Raw genomic sequence first — 15,811 nt, forward strand, 5'->3', positions numbered from 1 at the left:
CCCCGCCTTGTTTCACTGCTGGGCACACGTGGCGAGTGACAGTGACTAGCAACCACGGGGCGTGTGGCCGAGGTGGCGCGGCGCCGGCTCTAGGGGTCTTGGTGACGGCTTGGGCTGAAGCGTCAGTGGCCACAGCCCACTGGGGCTGGTGGGAGTGAGTCGAGCAGAGGGTCATTTCTTGGCCTGATTCTGGGCCCCCTTGGGGATTCCCACTCCACATTCTACGTGTGTGACCTGCACCTGGAAAGCAGGCCTTGCTGCACGGATCTTCCCGTGGACTGTGGGGCCCTGTGGGATGCGGGAAGGGCCGCATTCCCGGCTTCCTTGCTCCTTGTCCGCATCTCATCCACAGCCCTCTGGCTTCCCAGAAGCACAGCTCTGCTGTGGCTCCCGGCTCTGACCTGTGTCCCCACCTGTCTCCCCTGCAGCGGTCCCTTCTGCCCCTGGCCGGGTCCTTGCTTCCCGCAACACCAAGACGTCTGTCGTGGTGCAGTGGGACAGGCCCAAGCACGAGGAGGCCCTGCTGGGCTACTACGTGGACTGCTGCGTGGCGGGGACTAACCTGTGGGAGCCGTGCAACCACAAGCCCATCGGATACAACAGGTGCCCCTCCTGCTGCCCCCGCTCCCAGGGCAGGGTGGGCCGCGGGCCTGCTGGGCCACCCCTTAGACCTGGTCGGTGAGCCTGGTCACGGACAGGGGCGGGTAACTTGAAGCGCTGCCCAAGCTGCTGAGCCGGCCACGTCTTCAGCGGGTCTCCACCGGGCGATGTCAGTCCACCAGACTGTCCCAGTCTGTGCCCGTCTTTGTTAGTGGCATGTAGGGCTTTGCTCTAAGTGGAGGGTGAAGACGGTGACTGATGAGCAAGGAGCTTTATTTTTCCACACTGATATTTTGAACATTTCCCCTATTTTTCGACTATTATTTTAACTGTGCAAGTTTGGGGGTGCAGTGTCACGTGGGCCATGTCCCCGGTGTGCGATGACAGCTGTGCGTGCAGTGGTGCCTATTCCTGGCTCTGCTCTGGCTTCTGTGCGTGCACACCTCAGGCAGCCCTGCTTTGCTCACACAACGGGCAGTGCTGCCCTCAGCCCTGCGGAAGAGCGGGAGGCCAGGCCTGTCTGTGGTGGGCAGCGCAGGGCAGAAGCTGGCACCTTTACTCCTGGGACTCACCCACTCGGGTCGTGCCGAGTGCAGGGGCCCGAGGTTGGTGGACATCTGCGTGGGAAGGTTCGGGCAGCCTTGGGGTGGGCAGTAATGGTGGGGTGGCAGTTTTCTTTGTAAAATCTTTTTAAAAAGCCTGCTGTACAAAGCCGTGGGCAGCACAGGAGGGAGGAAACGGAGGAGAACAGAGCGGGGTAGCCCACAGTCCTTGGCCACAAATGGAGGAAGGCCCAGTGGGGGGGAGCGTCAGTAGTGTTAGCAAGTTGGCGCCACTGCGCGAACTGACTAGCGATTGCCGGGTTCCCTGGGTGCTCACCACGCGCGGGCCGGCGGCTGCGGGCTCGCTTGCAGTTCTCCCTCCGAAGCTCTCAATACCGCAGGGAGCAGGTCTCATCACGCAGGCTCTACAGACGGAGCACAGAGCCTTGCGGGCAGGGTCTGCTTGAGGCACACCGTCTGCCCAGGGCCAAGGCTGTGTCCAGCCTCTCCCGTCTGCAGCACAGTTGCGTCTCTTTCAGTCCTAGATGCATGTGGTTCCTGAATGCCAGGATATTATTTTCAAAAAGGCCTTTGATCTGGACAAGACCCAGAAAGTGCAGCAGTAGGCAGAGGCCCAGCCTAAGTGGCTTCGACAGGAGTGCGGCCTGCCCCGAGCGTCTGGAGGTGGTGCTGAGTCAGTGACCGGAACTGAGGGCGAGGCGGTGTGGTGCCCGCGCAGTGCCCTGCAGGGTGTGGGACAGGGATCCCGCCTTCCTCTGAGGGAAGGGATCCTGCCCTGGAGCCCCGCCTCCGGGAGCCGCACTGACTCCGCTGCTTCCCTCAGGTTCGTGGTGCACGGCCTGACCACGGGCGAGCAGTACGTCTTCCGCGTCAAAGCCGTCAACGCCGTGGGCACCAGCGAGAACTCCCAGGAGTCCGAGGCCATCAAGGTCCAGGCGGCCCTCAGTGCGTAACTTGTGGTGGTCCTCGAGGGTGCCCTGGGTCTCCGTGACCGAGTACTTAGGGATGCCACTGCAGAGTGACCAGAGGAGAGGGGTGGAGTTTGGCCAGTGGGGCACGTGCATTCTGCTGAGGCCTCTGGTCAGCTGGCTGCATGCGTGGGAGGCCAGTGTGGGAAGCAGGAGTGTGCCAGTCAAACCCCAGGGGAAATGGAGGCCTGCTGCAGGCAGGCTGGACTCCCTCACTGGCTCTCACACCAAGGGCAGGCGGGGGCAGGACTCTCTCAAGTGCGTGTGCCACGGCCTTGCAGCTATTATTTTATTCATGTTTTTGGTACCAGGGACTGAACCCAGGGGTGCTTAACCACTGAGCCACATCCCCAGCCCTTCTTACCTTTTGTTTTGAGACGGGGTCTTGCTAAGTCGCTTAGGGCCTTGATAAGTTGCTGAGGCTGCAATCTTCCTGCCTCAGCCTCCTGATCCCCCGCGATGACAGCTGGGCACCCCTGCACCTGGCCTTTCAGCTCTATGAGCTCCAGGGACTTCCACAAATCGTGTAGGAAAACTTCATGTTTATGTCACTTTGTGACTTTAGTCACGAATAGTGATGCTTAGAAATGTTTGTTACTTGAATCAGATGAGAGCTCTTGATGCCGTCCCAGGAAAAGCTGATCTAAAGCTCAGCATTTTGAAATTGCTGCTGGCTGTAGTTCTTTCCTATCAAACACACCATATTGCTGGACCCATATAGTGACATTGAAAACACAAATGTCACACGTCACACATTTTGAATCAAGTATTTCCACTTCTAAGAGAAAGGTTTGGCTGTTTTGTTGTTTTTCATCTTCAATTAAATTTACAAACATTTTCAAAAGTTAAGATTTCCCTCCGGGATTTCCAAGGGACATCGAGTCTGGTCGTGTGCAGGTGGGCTCCAGGGAAGAAGCCGCTTCTGCCTGTGGTCCTGGTTCTAAGCCCACCTTGCTCGCCCAGGAGGGACTTCCAGCACTCCTGCTGGCCGTCTCACCTCATCCCTGGGAATGCGAGCCACTGCTCTCATTTAGCAATGTGACGGCTAATTTCTGGTCACTGTCCCTCAGTGCTGGGTGTTGAGGCTCCGGGTTGCTCAGTCAGGGAAGCTGCCAACCTCCTAGGACGAGATGGCCCTCTCCTGACACGGGAAACGTGTGCTTATGAGCCCCTGCACGGATTGAGGCCTCCACACCTGCAGGAAGTCAAAGGGCACTGGGCTCAATGCTGGTCCTAGGGCCATGCCCAGCAATAGCTCTTCCCACCGCACGTGGGAAAGCTCCTTCTGAGTTTCCTTAAGGGGCTGCAAAGGGAACCTTTCCTGGTCTCCGCTGTCCAGGTCAGATTGGGACAGGTTGGTGCCTTGTATCCTGCAAACCCTGGTAGATGCACTTAGGAGAGCAACAGGATCCAGGAGAGAGCGGTCTATTCAGCTTTGAAGGACCAGTGCTCAAATTCAGGAGGCGGGGCTGGCACTGGTAGGACCTTCCCCACTCCACAGCCACGGGTGAGGAGAGGGTGTGGAGCCCAGGCTGGTCACTTGTGCACTGTGCTTTCCTGCAGCCGTCCCGTCCTACCCATATGGGATCACACTTCTGAACTGTGATGGCCACACCATGACCCTGGGCTGGAAGGTGCCCAAGTTCAGCGGAGGCTCAGCCATCTTGGGTTATTACGTGGACAAGCGCGAAGCTCACCACAAGAACTGGCACGAGGTCAACTCCTCTCCTGTGCAGCAGAGGATCTTAACGGTGGGTTTTCCCTTTTCCTCTGTGTTGGCCTGGGTGACATGAGCACTCTGGGCAGGTTCCTTCGTTCACAGTTCCAGAGCTCGCCAGCCTCAGGGAGTCTGATCAGGAAACAGAAGTGCATGTGAAGAATCTGAGCGTCCTGGGACCATGGAGTTTGGAGGCTGGAAAGAGCTTAGGCAACATTTCATTTTTTATGTATTCCTGGGAAACAGTGATGCAGCAGCGGTAGTAACTGAGTGGGTTGCAACCAGTGGATGACCACTCCTGGCAGGCAGGTGCATCCTCGGGGGCTCAGCTTGGTGCAGAGGCCAGTGCCTGGGACAGGTGGTATGAGCAGAGCTTATACAAGAATGTGCCACACGCACCCTTTCCCAAGAGTTCTGGCCCAGACCCCTGCCACAGTGCACGGTGTGCCCCAGATGCAGAGTGAGGGGGTGAGGCAGCCCCCAGCCGCCTCTGGGCTCTGGACTCCCTCCCGCTGAGCCTGTGGCTCCTCCTGGGTCATGGGGCAAGTTCACCTCCTTGGAATAACCCGTCTAATGGGCCACATACGCTGCGAGAGGAGGGTTCTGGGGCAGAGTCCACCCTGTCTTACAGAGAACTCTGCTGTGAGAAGTTTTGCCTATTATGGTTCATGCTTACGTTCGTAGCATGTCATGAAACGTGTGCTATGCTATGTGTGGCTAAACCCAGGCTCGATGTGATCCTGCTTATAATTGCTGTGTTCAGCCACAGCCTCTAGACTTTCTCTGTTGGGTCCCCTGTTCCTGGAAGACACCCTCTTCTTTTCTGGGTGCACGTAGCCTACATGAGGGCGGGTCTGCTTTTCGGGGCACCGAGCAGCTTAATGCCACGCAGAGCACGTGGTGGATGTCACTGGTACTGCACCACCTGCCGGGCAGAGGTCCAGGTCCCAGCTGGCAGGGTCCTGCAGGCCCCCGGTGGACGTGGACCCCCAGTGCCCTAGAAACTGCCAGCGAGTCTCACCCTGCATGCAGGCAGCTGTGGGCAGGTGGCGGGGCTGCCCCGGGCACTCAGCCAGGCCCGAGATGGGCTTTCCGCGGGTTCTGCAGCTCTCTTCCGCAGTGCCAGGACTAGGGCTGGGGTCTGCAGGAGCCCCTCACCTCGGCTCACGTGTGTGTGCTCTTTGTGGGAACCCTCTCAGCCTCAGTTTCCTTCTGCCCGAGGGTACGTCAGGGCCAGATGGGTTCCTGCCATTTGCTGGGTTGTACACAGCCTTCTTTAAGTGATTTGTCTAAGTTGCCCAGAAGCCCCTTCCATTGGGTCATTTGACAAACCCTATAACGGCTCCTCTCCCTGAGGACTGGATGCATCCGTTATTTCCCACAGTAACTGATGCAAAATCTACACAGGTGGAGGGCTTGGTGGAAGGCTCAGCCTATGAGTTCAAAATCGCTGCTGTCAACCTGGCGGGGATCGGACAGCCATCGGACCCCAGTGAGCTCTTCAAGTGTGAGGCGTGGACAGCGCCGGAACCTGGTGAGCTGCGTGCCTCAACATGCCACCCAGCCCCGGGCTGGCCAGAGGGGCTTTCCAGGATGGTGTGTGGTCGGCAGCTCCGGTGGACGCCCGCCTCTCCCAGTGGGCAGATGCAGAGATGACCTCTGAACCCACCATGCCTGGGGTGGCTGTGTGGCTGACGGTGCTGCAGTCCAGGAAGGGTGCTCAGGAGCAGGCAGAGCGCAGAGGAAGGGCAAACCCGGGGGACGGATGGCATGGCTGACTCAGGCCACCAAAGGGAGTCGGCATTCCAGAGTCCATGTGGCCAGGGTGTGGCCCAGCCACCTGCTCCCTGGGAGCAGAGAGGAGCCCAGGCAGAAGAAGGGGGCAGGCAGTGGGGAGGTGGCCAGGCCCCTGGAGTTGAGGCAAAGCGGGCATCTCTCCCGCTCCCCTTCCTCTCTCTCTCACGCCCTTCCGTCCTTTCTTCTGTCTTCCCCACTTGTTTTAGTGAAGCTGTTGGACCTTGAGGGAGGTCCACAAGAGAAGACCCTGTTATTTCCAGGGTCTTGGTGGGGGCTCTTTGCAGACTGGCTTAGCAGTGTACTCGGGACCCAGTGTGGCCTAATTAAGATGGAGCCTGCCGGGCAGCGTCCCCGTCCTGTCCACAGCTCATCTGCAGCTGGGAACGCACAGCGGACAGCTTTAGACTTACCTGGTGTGGTACAGAGCAGAGTGGGGACCGTGTGCGAGCCAGCCAGAAGCTTCCATGCCAGTGGCTGCAGCACACAGCTCCCCTCTCTGATGCCACTTGCTGGCTGGGAGAGCAATGTGGGTCTGTGGTTACACACACACCCTCACCCTGAGGCGAGGGTGCTGCAGGACAGAGCTGGGCTCTCCCCAGCCCCAGGCTCCGGACAGATGTTCCAGGAGGAGTCTGAAGGAGATGAGGCAGTCATGGGAACGTCCTGGGGCCTCTGCCTGCGGCAGGCCCCTGGACTCAGGTCAGGGGTGCTGGGCTGGCTGAGCACAGGTTCACTTGGCTTTGCAGGTCCTGCCTACGACCTGACTTTCTGTGAGGTCCGGAACACATCACTGGTCATGCTGTGGAAGGCCCCAGTGTATGCAGGCAGCAGTCCTGTGTCTGGGTACTTTGTGGATTTTAAGGAAGAAGATTCTGGAGAATGGAAGACGGTGAATGAGGCGGCGACTCCGAATCGTTATTTGAAGGTGATTCGTTCTCTCGTCGTTTCCTTTTACCCGAAGGTGCTCCCTGGGGAACTTGTTGGGGTGGCTTGGGTGTGACCCTCCTAGAGTGTGCAGAGCCAGTGCAGGAGTGGCTGGCGGGGACCATGCGACCTACCCTGGCCGTGCTGCAGTCTAACTGGGTTCAGCACTGCTCACGGTCAAGGGTCGACATCCTGTGTCCAGGAGCCCTTGGCCGGTGATGAACCGAATGCTGCGTCCTGCCCCTTCCACCCCAAGGCATGTTACATGACTCAGTGACCCTGGTAGAAGTCCTTTGATCAACGTGAGCACACACACACAGTGCACGTGGCTCTGCACTCTCTCCAAACGTTTCTGTTTTAGCACGTGGGACCTATGTCCCTGGGGTGATTGTGACAACTGTCCTCGGCCCCACAGGCCCCTGTGCCTGGAGGCTCACCCCGCTGCCCTTCCCCAGTGGTCTCCTCCTGGTTGTGCCCCTGGGTGTGGCTGGACGCAGGTGCCTTGTCTGCGTCGGGCACTGGCCGCTCACCCACGCGCCCTCTGCGGAACCACGGCAGCCTACGCAGCGGCTCCTGTGAGTGAAACAGCGAGCTCCCGAGGACCTCACTCTCCACCCACCGTGGCATGCCCGTCTGTGCACGAAGAGAAGACTTCATTTTGATGTGTCCAAGTGATGGTTTCGCAGTCACAGATCACATTTAAAATAACATGTAGTCTCATAGAACCATGTTAAACGTGAACAGCAGATTGCAATCTATTCAATATGATTTAATTTTGCTTTAAAGCGTGCAGACGAGAATGATAGATACCCTAATGCATTTCCTCCTGCGAGCCAGAGTGTACCTGGTGACTCTCTTTCCCTCTTGGCTGCTCTGGCTCAACCAGTACAGCTTTTCCAACCAGAAAAACACATTTTAAAGAAAGGAAAGTGTGTTCATCCTAAAACGTGAACAATGGCAAAGTCTTGTTTCCTACCTGCGCTTGATGCTTCCTCTGTCCTCTCAAGGTCTGCGACCTGCAGCAAGGTAGGACTTACGTGTTCCGAGTGCGGGCAGTGAATGCCAGTGGGCCAGGAAAGCCCTCGGACATGTCGGAGCCAGTGCTGGTGGAGGCCAGGCCAGGTGAGAGCTGCAGGTGCCGAGCGGCAGGAATGGGCATGTCCAGCGTGTGTGTGTGGGCCTGCGTGGATCCTGCTGAGTGGAGGACAGTGTCCCTGGGCTCAGGCAGATTCCTACTAGCAAATGGGAAAGGTTGCAAGCCCTCTCTTCTTGTGCTCTGACCCCAGGGCCGGAGAGGGTGCATCTGGTCACCAGGACGTTCAGGAAGGAAGGTGGCTTCTTACACCACCGCTGAGTTTTCGTTTTTTATTTTTTGATTTATTTTGTAGTTGTAGCTGGAAAGAATGCCTTTGTTTAATTTGTTTACTTTTAGGTGGTGCTGAGGATCAAAGCCAGTGCCTCACATGTGCTACACAAGTACTCTGCCACTGGGCCCCAGCCCCAGTCCTAGCTGCTGAGTTTTGATCAGAAATTTATAAAGCTGTTTGAGATTTTCTTAGTTGCAATGAATTAAAACCCTCAGGAGTTATAAAAAGGAAGCCCTTGGGATCCGTGGGACAGGCATGTGACCTGTATCCTGGGAGCTGATGGAGCCACTCACAGAGACCCGCTGTGTCTCCTGGGCCTTCACTCTCCTGTGGACCTTTGTTCACTTAGTTCTGCTGTCTGCTCTGTTGCTACTCCATCCTCCTTGAAGTCTGAGAGCATCTGTACCACGTGGCCTCAGTTCTGCTCACCTGCAGAGGCTGAGCTGTCCCTCCTGTCCTGATTTCTCTCTCTCTCTCTCTCCTTTTCTATCAGGAATTGAACTCAGGGATTCTTAGCCACTGAGCCACACCCCCAGCCCTTTTTGTATATTATTTAGAGTCAGGGTCTCACTGAGTTGCTTAGCATCCTCACTTGCTGAGGCTGGCTTTGAACTCGTCATCCTCCTGCCTTAACCTCCCGATTACAGCCTCCGGATTACTACTGGGATTATAGGCATGTGCCACTGCAGCCAGCATCCTGATTTCTAAGAGCTGGAGTCTGGCTGGCACATCCTGGCCATGAGTCCATCCAAGTCAAAATACAGCAAACAAACAGCACTCACTCCCCAAAACCAAGGTAACCAGGTGGAGAAGGAGGCTGGCAAGGGTAAAATTGACCAGGAAAGGTGAGGGCAGGTTAGGCCTCAGAGAGAATGGAACTAGATCTAAAAGGCGGCCCGTGGCCTTCTAGATAGTACTGGACACAGGAAGGAAGTGGACAGGAACGGGTGTCCTGAAAGCAGCACAGCACCAGACCATGCTAGTCCACAGCTCCCTCTAGTGCTCTGCCCCCTCTTCGCTGTCCAGGTCAGTCCTGTGGACATTAAGTGAAACTGCTGATTTGATGTAAGATAAGCTCCTTGCTTGCACCACCCCCTCTAGAGACAGGACCCGAGGGACATGTGTCGCCAACCTCAGTCACCCCTTGCTCTGCAGGCACGAAGGAAATCAGCGCTGGCGTGGATGAGGAAGGCAACATCTACCTGGCCTTCGACTGCCAGGAAATGACAGACGCCTCCCAGTTCACATGGTGCAAGTCCTACGAGGAGATCGCCGACGAGGAGAAGTTCCGTGTGCACACGGAGGGCGACCAGTAAGTCCCCTGGGAGCTGGCGCCGTGAGCCTGGAAACCCCGCAGACGCAACACGGCTCACGCGGCTCTGTCTCCACTTCCAGCTCAAGGCTGTACTTTAAGAATCCAGATAAAGTGGACGTGGGGACCTATTCTGTGTCCGTGAGTGACACTGATGGCGTGTCCTCCAGTTTCGTTCTGGATGAGGAAGGTAATAGCTGAATGTTTGCCATTTTGGTTTTTTTCATGCTTTCAAAGACCATTTCTGATATAGACTTCTACATCTACCTATTTGACTAGAAGAAGGGTGTTTGTCGGAGGCTGAAATGGGGAATATTCAAATGAGTCAAAATTCAAAATCAAGCAAATCCAGAGAGGGTGCTCTCTGCGGCACGTGGCCTTGGGGGCTCACCTTGCACATAGTGGGTGCTCTCTGAGGCACATGGCCATGGGGCTCATATTACACATAGTGGGTGCTCTCTGAGGCACATGGCCATGGGGCTCATATTACACATAGTGGGTGCTCTCTGTAGCACAAGGCCACGGGGCTCATATTACATATAGTGGGTGCTCTCTGTAGCACATGGCCACAGGGGCTCGCCTTGCACATAGTGGTTGCTTTCTGAGGCACAGTGCCATGGGGGCTCGCCTTGCACACAGTGGGTGCTTTCTGAGGCACAGTGCCACGGGGGCTCGCCTTGCACACAGCGGGTGCTTTCTGAGGCACAGTGCCACGGGGGCTCGCCTTGCACACAGTGGGTGCTTTCTGAGGCACAGTGCCACGGGGGCTCGCCTTGCACACAGTGGGTGCTTTCTGAGGCACAGTGCCATGGGGGCTTGCCTTGCACACCCATTCTTTTTTTTTTTTTAATACTTTTTAGTTGTAAGTGGACACCTTTGTTTTATTTATCTATTTTTATGTGGTGCTGAGGATTGAACCCAGTGCCTCACATGTGCTGGGCGAGCACTCTGCCTCTGAGCCCCAGCCCAGCCCTGCACACCCGTTCCTGGTGTGAGTGCAGCCCGTGGAGAATGACTGAGGTGGAAGGAAGGTGGCCTGGTGTGGCCAGGGAGGGGAAGTGTTTTTGCTGGCAGTTCACAGCACAGGCGTGAGGCAGGGGCCTTTTTCCCTCTCTTTATCCCTGCCGGGGGGCTCTGCGCCTGCCCAGCCCTCCCCTCCCTGGGTTTTGAAGTGGGGAGTCCGCGATGGGGAGAGGGCTCTGCAGCACCCAGAGCAGGGTCGTAGGATCTCTGAGGGCCTGTGGGTCTTTAAGGCGGCTTCGCCTGAGCTCTTTGCATGGTGCAGACTCCCCTGGGTACTGTAAGCCACATTAAGTGAGTCCTGCATTATCGGCGGCTTCCTGGTCGTCACAGAACACCTGGGGGACAGCCTGGGTGATTCCTAGTGAACCATCTTATTTTGCTCATGGTTCTGGAGATTGGAAGCCCAAGATCAGGGGCCTGCGTCTGTGAGGACCATCCTGCCCCTCATCCCTGGTGGAAGGCGTCGCCTGAGAAGCCAGGTCCTCCTTTGTTCAGTCCCCACTCTCTGTGCCAAGCCCACCCCTGGGAACATTGCTTTAATCCAGTCCCACCTCTCAAACACCATGCAGTGGGATTAAGTCCCCAGCACAAGAACACTGGGGGCATTTTCAAGCCGTGGCCATGGAGGGGAGGACAGGGAAGTTGCTGGGGGAAGTAGCCAGACACACGCCAGGTCTGCCTCTGCGCTGGTTGAATCCAGGGGAACTTAGGCAGCGGAGAGCCGCAGGGGAGGGGGAACAGCCCCTTCCCTCTGGGTCCCCAGTGTGCAGCACACAGACAGGTAGGGGCTCTTCCACGCTGCCTTTGCTGACCATGACTCAAACAATTCTGTATGCAGACACAGCCTCGAGTGAATGTGTTCCTCTGCATTTGTAAGCTTTCATATGACATTTTTCATTTTAATTTCAAGTCATAGCAAAAGATAAAATTTCCACCATGTTTTTTTATTATGCATAGACTCAACTATGTGTGAGACAAGACCTTGGACTTGCAGGTGTGCTTCTTTCTGTCTATGAACCTTCCCACAGAAAAATCCCAATGGGAAAGCCAGTCCTCACAGTCAAATCAATTGCCAGGAAAAGTCTGATTGCATTTTCCAGTTCAAATAAATGTGCTCACACACAGTTCTGTGGCCATCATCTCATTCCTGAACCCTAACTCTAGGAAGGAAGGGAGGGAGGAGGATAAAGACACGGCCAGTGCTTTGGTGGCTCCACCCTGTGGGGTCTGAGTGACTGCTCTCTCATGCTCATGGTAAAGCACCAAGGCAGGCTCTGGACACCTGAGGGGATACACACATTTTTGTTAATAAAATCTAAGAAGGAAGTTTTGGAAGGGGAGGAGACAGTGCTTCCCCAGCCCGGTTAGGTTAGGGAGAGTTCCCTTGGAGTTAGACCCCTGTGCTCTCCCTGAGGACCCTTCTGGACCCCTGGGAGTTGCCTGTCCACCCAGCCCCTGGCTCCCAAGATGCAGACCTGCCTGCCCCTCAGCAAGTGGGTTCTTCAGACGCCGAGGACACCGCCTGTGTTCACTGCAGTGAGCAGGGGCTCTCTTCTTCACCCTGCTCTGTTTTAGTTCACATATCTTCCAGTCTTGGAAGTGAATCTTGGTGAGGCAGAGTCTCTGCTTTTGTTTGCTGCTGTTTATAGACTTCTGAAGGCACAGGTCAAGATCAATTAAAACATGTTTTCTTTGTTTTAGAGCTTGAACGTTTGATGGCGCTGAGCAATGAGATCAAGAATCCCAGTAAGTAATCTGTCTGCCCTGCACTACCCATGGGGCCGCTCCCCAGGGCCAGGATGGTCTCAGCAGGGCCCAGCCTGCGGGCTTGTCACTAAGCGCAAACCAGACACCTGTTTATACTGTGCAGAGGCGCAAGCAGGGTGTCTATCAATGCTGTCTTCAGTTCCCGAATCACCTGCAGGAACACAGGCAGCTGCTGCAGGGGACCTCATCCTAAAGGCGCTCACAGAACCCGAGGGTGGGGGGCTTTCAGTGCAGCAACGGGCTCACTACGGGCTCATCTTCAAGGTCTGGTTTCCATTACACAGTGCAATTCTCCAGGGTTTTGCTTCCCAAGCCAGCTCAAAGCTCAGGTCGATGTCTTCCTGTGACAGGCAGTGGGTCTCTCTCACCAGGACTTGGCATTGACCTGAGGTTTCTTTTCTTCTGCAGCGATTCCTCTGAAATCAGAATTAGCTTATGAGATTTTTGATAAGGGCCAGGTTCGCTTCTGGCTCCAGGCTGAGCAGTTATCTCCAGATGCCAGCTTCCGATTTGTCATTAATGACAGAGAAGTCTCCGACAGCGAGGTGGGTTCCCGGGAGCAGGCTGCTGCTGTGTGGGCCTGGCGGGCAGGTCCGCTGCTGCAGGGCAGCCTTCCGTGTGTGTTCCCTGGACTTGACCTCTGAGAACCAGGGTGGGGGGTTGATGGGAGGGTGAAGATGGCGAGTGCCAGGTTCAGAGGTCGCTCCGGGCGGGTGAGGCCTCAGCAGCCTTTGAAACCCAAGCCTGTTGGAATTAAAAAATGACAGATGATGTTTTAGAGATGCGGAGCTCAGTTTTATGGAGAAGTTCCCCTTCCTGGGGGAAAAGTCCATGACAAATAAGCTTATTCCTGATGAAGGCCTTGGGGGGCTTGGATCTTGTGCCCTATGCTGAGGAGCATCCCGACTGCCTGACTGTGGGACGTCTGATCTGGCAAGGGAGCAGTGGAATATCAGGAATGCCACGGAACCGTTGCCCAATTGTAGTGTGTGGGAATCAGGCAAGAAGCGGCCCCGGGCACTAAAGAGCGGGAGAAGCCGAACTTCACCTTACGCTGCGGCCCAGAGGAAATCAGCACTCCAGGTTCTGAGCGCCCCTTGTCAGATTTTTACAACATTTATAGGCTGTCTAGTGTCATAGATTTTCCAGTTTGAAATGATACATGGCTGTGCACAAGGTTTCAAAAACCAATGGGATATGATCGTGTGTAACAGTTTCCAAGTGGAAGTGTGTTTCTAGAAGCAACGCTGTAAGGGAAACTGGCTTCTCTCACAAGTGAGCCTTCACTGGGGCATTTACACTTCAAAGGAAAGAAGCTAGATCCTAAGCCAAGTCCTTTACAATCCAAAAGGTGGGAGCGAAAGTGCCAATTAGGTTCCCTGAAAGCCAGCTGTCTGGAAAGGGGAGGGGAGGGAACCCTCCCGTCTTTAGGGCGTGTCCTTGGTTTACTCTGTATCCAGCCCTGGCTTAGTTACCCAGCTCCGTATCTTTAATTGCTAAGATGAATCTCGCCATTACCCTAGGCCCTCCTGGGAGTCCTGTGCTCTGAGAGGGGTTGGTCCTGGAGACACGCTTCCTCTTGCTGATACAGCACACCAGAGCACCCAGTCAGAGGACCACCTATTGGTAGGGTCCGTGTAGTTCAGTGGTGGGTTGGTGCCTCTCAGATCCCACCACCCTGAGCTCTTCTGCCTCTCTTCCCGTGACCCAAGCGCAGTGTCACTGATGCACTCGGCCGGCCTACCCAGTTCCCACCTTCCTGTTCACACCTGAGGCGCAGGAGTCGCCAGGCCACGTGGGCAGTCTGGTTCTCTTCTCCCAAATGACCTCCTCTTCAGCAAAGCCAGGGCGGTCAACTGCAGGCCACCAGATAGAAATCTCACATGCATGAGGATCACGAGCTTTTCCTTGTCACTTAATCTGTTCAGTGTGTCCCAAGGGAATCACAGCAGACTCAGGACTTGGGTGGTGGGAGAGTTGGTGCAAAGTAGAGAGCACGTAGATTCTTGGGGCTGCAGAAAAGCCAGCAGTACAGATGCCATCTGCAGGCGGCCCTGCCTGGTCAGTGTGGCTGGAGCAGTGCTTCTCTGAGCAGAGATCACACCACGAAATGAAATGGAGCTCAGTGTAATTGCACTTCATTTGCAGAACATCTTTTGGTGAGCGTTTCCTACCTGCTGTAGAGAGCTGGCTTTCAAAGCGGCTACTCTTTGGAACGTGGAGGCCTTTACCCTTGAAAACTGATGCCGTTTTGTACAAGTCACATAAAAGCCTGGGTCTTTGGCACGTGCAAAATCATTGAACTTCATCTGCTGTCAGTGGCAGTAGCAAGAACCTAATTATTTTCTGCAGTTTGCCCAGATACTGCAGTGCAGGAAAGCCCAGGTACTGCTGCGCATCTGCCTGGTGAGAATCCTGCCTTTGTACTGATCAGAGCTAGGGGCATAATTACCATTGTCCTCCACATGCGGATTTCCAAAGCAGGCTGGGCGTCAAGCGAATCAGGACAGGGCCCTTGTCAGGTCAACTTGATGTTTGTTCTTGATATTGAAGTCAGTACTCAGTGTAAGCTCGGGGGCACGGCTAGTGGCCAAATAAAATTGGGCAGAAAGTGGTTGAAGCAAGCTTTATTGGAATTTGGCTCTCAGGTGAAATTCCCAGCTCCCTGGGGTACAGGTCAGGTAGGGAGCCGGAGAAAATCGTGCATGGCCCTGGCTGCCCAGGGTCTTTATAGGCTGGAATGGGCGGGGGGCCTGCTGAGTGACGGGTGGAGTTAGGGGAGTTAAGGGTCAGCAGGTGGAGTTAGGGTCAGTGCAGTTTTCTTGTCTGTCTGATTGGTCTCCGTCTGGCGCGCTGCCCTTTGTCTCAGTTGTCCCGCTCTCCCTCCTACAGTCGCCCAAGTTCCGACCTAACACTCAGACCAGATGCTAACTCCAGGCCCTGGTGGGGCCCCCGCAGGGCTCTCCTGCTCCCACGTGGTCTTGACACAGTGTTCTGCTGTGCTTTGTCCTTCATTCATTCCTCGGGCTGTCCTGGAGCAGTGTGGGGCCATGTCCCTCCATCACGTGAGCAGCACCGAGTCCCCTTGCAGGTCACACTTAGAAGACGTCAGTGCTCGCCAACACACGTCGTGATTTAAATACTGGCATATTGGAATGTCTCACTGTAAAGGTGATCTGGGGTTTCATGAAGGTGGGAGCAGGGCAGGCTTTACTCTTTAACCCAAGGCATGTTTCAGATTTTCAGGAAGAGCAGCATTGCAGTTAGCCGTGCAGGACTGGGGTGCCCCAGGGTGCCAGGAAATGTTCTGCTCACCACTGTGAGCAGAACACAGTGGCTTTCTGCTATTGCCAACAGAACATTGAGGTGGACAGGCGCCACCCAGTCCATGCCCTCCCAGGGACTCCCAGAGGGTCAGGAAGTGTGACTTCCGTTGGAGGGAAAGGAGTCTCAGCGTTGCGAGTGTGCACAGGGATCAGCACAGGAATCCTGTCAGGAAGAGCAGAGACTTGGAGAGACTGGAGAAGTTAGGGCCGATTTCAAGAGCAGGGGACCGTTGGCATGGGCCTTACAGAGTAGATTCAAGGGGTCTGGGCTAAGAGAAGACCCAGGCCACCTGGTCCTGAGCCAGGAATGCAGTAGCACCAGGAAATACCACTTGGAAATCTTGGGAAATACCGCTGGATGGTAGAGAGGACTGGGAGACCCACCTTGGGTTCAGGCAGTCCCCAGAGCAGCTGAGAGGTGAATGCTTTGGCCCAGAGAGAGAGAAA

General features: G+C 55.6%; 1 protein-coding gene across 1 annotated transcript in view; it reads left to right on the forward strand.

Annotated features, from left to right (window-relative positions):
* Positions 1-15,811, forward strand: part of MYOM2 (myomesin 2) — a 78,175-nt gene that overhangs the window by 44,260 nt on the left and 18,104 nt on the right. Inside the window, exons 15-24 of the mRNA XM_079142928.1 lie at positions 429-603; positions 1,987-2,108; positions 3,695-3,882; positions 5,256-5,382; positions 6,392-6,570; positions 7,577-7,691; positions 9,092-9,248; positions 9,332-9,438; positions 11,973-12,017; positions 12,447-12,583. Of these exons, the coding sequence (XP_078999054.1) occupies positions 429-603; positions 1,987-2,108; positions 3,695-3,882; positions 5,256-5,382; positions 6,392-6,570; positions 7,577-7,691; positions 9,092-9,248; positions 9,332-9,438; positions 11,973-12,017; positions 12,447-12,583 (1,352 nt within the window). The remainder of the gene's footprint in view (positions 1-428; positions 604-1,986; positions 2,109-3,694; positions 3,883-5,255; positions 5,383-6,391; positions 6,571-7,576; positions 7,692-9,091; positions 9,249-9,331; positions 9,439-11,972; positions 12,018-12,446; positions 12,584-15,811) is intronic.

Source organism: Sciurus vulgaris (genome assembly GCF_902686455.1).
Source record: "Sciurus vulgaris genome assembly, chromosome: 5".
Taxonomy (NCBI): domain Eukaryota; kingdom Metazoa; phylum Chordata; class Mammalia; order Rodentia; family Sciuridae; genus Sciurus; species Sciurus vulgaris.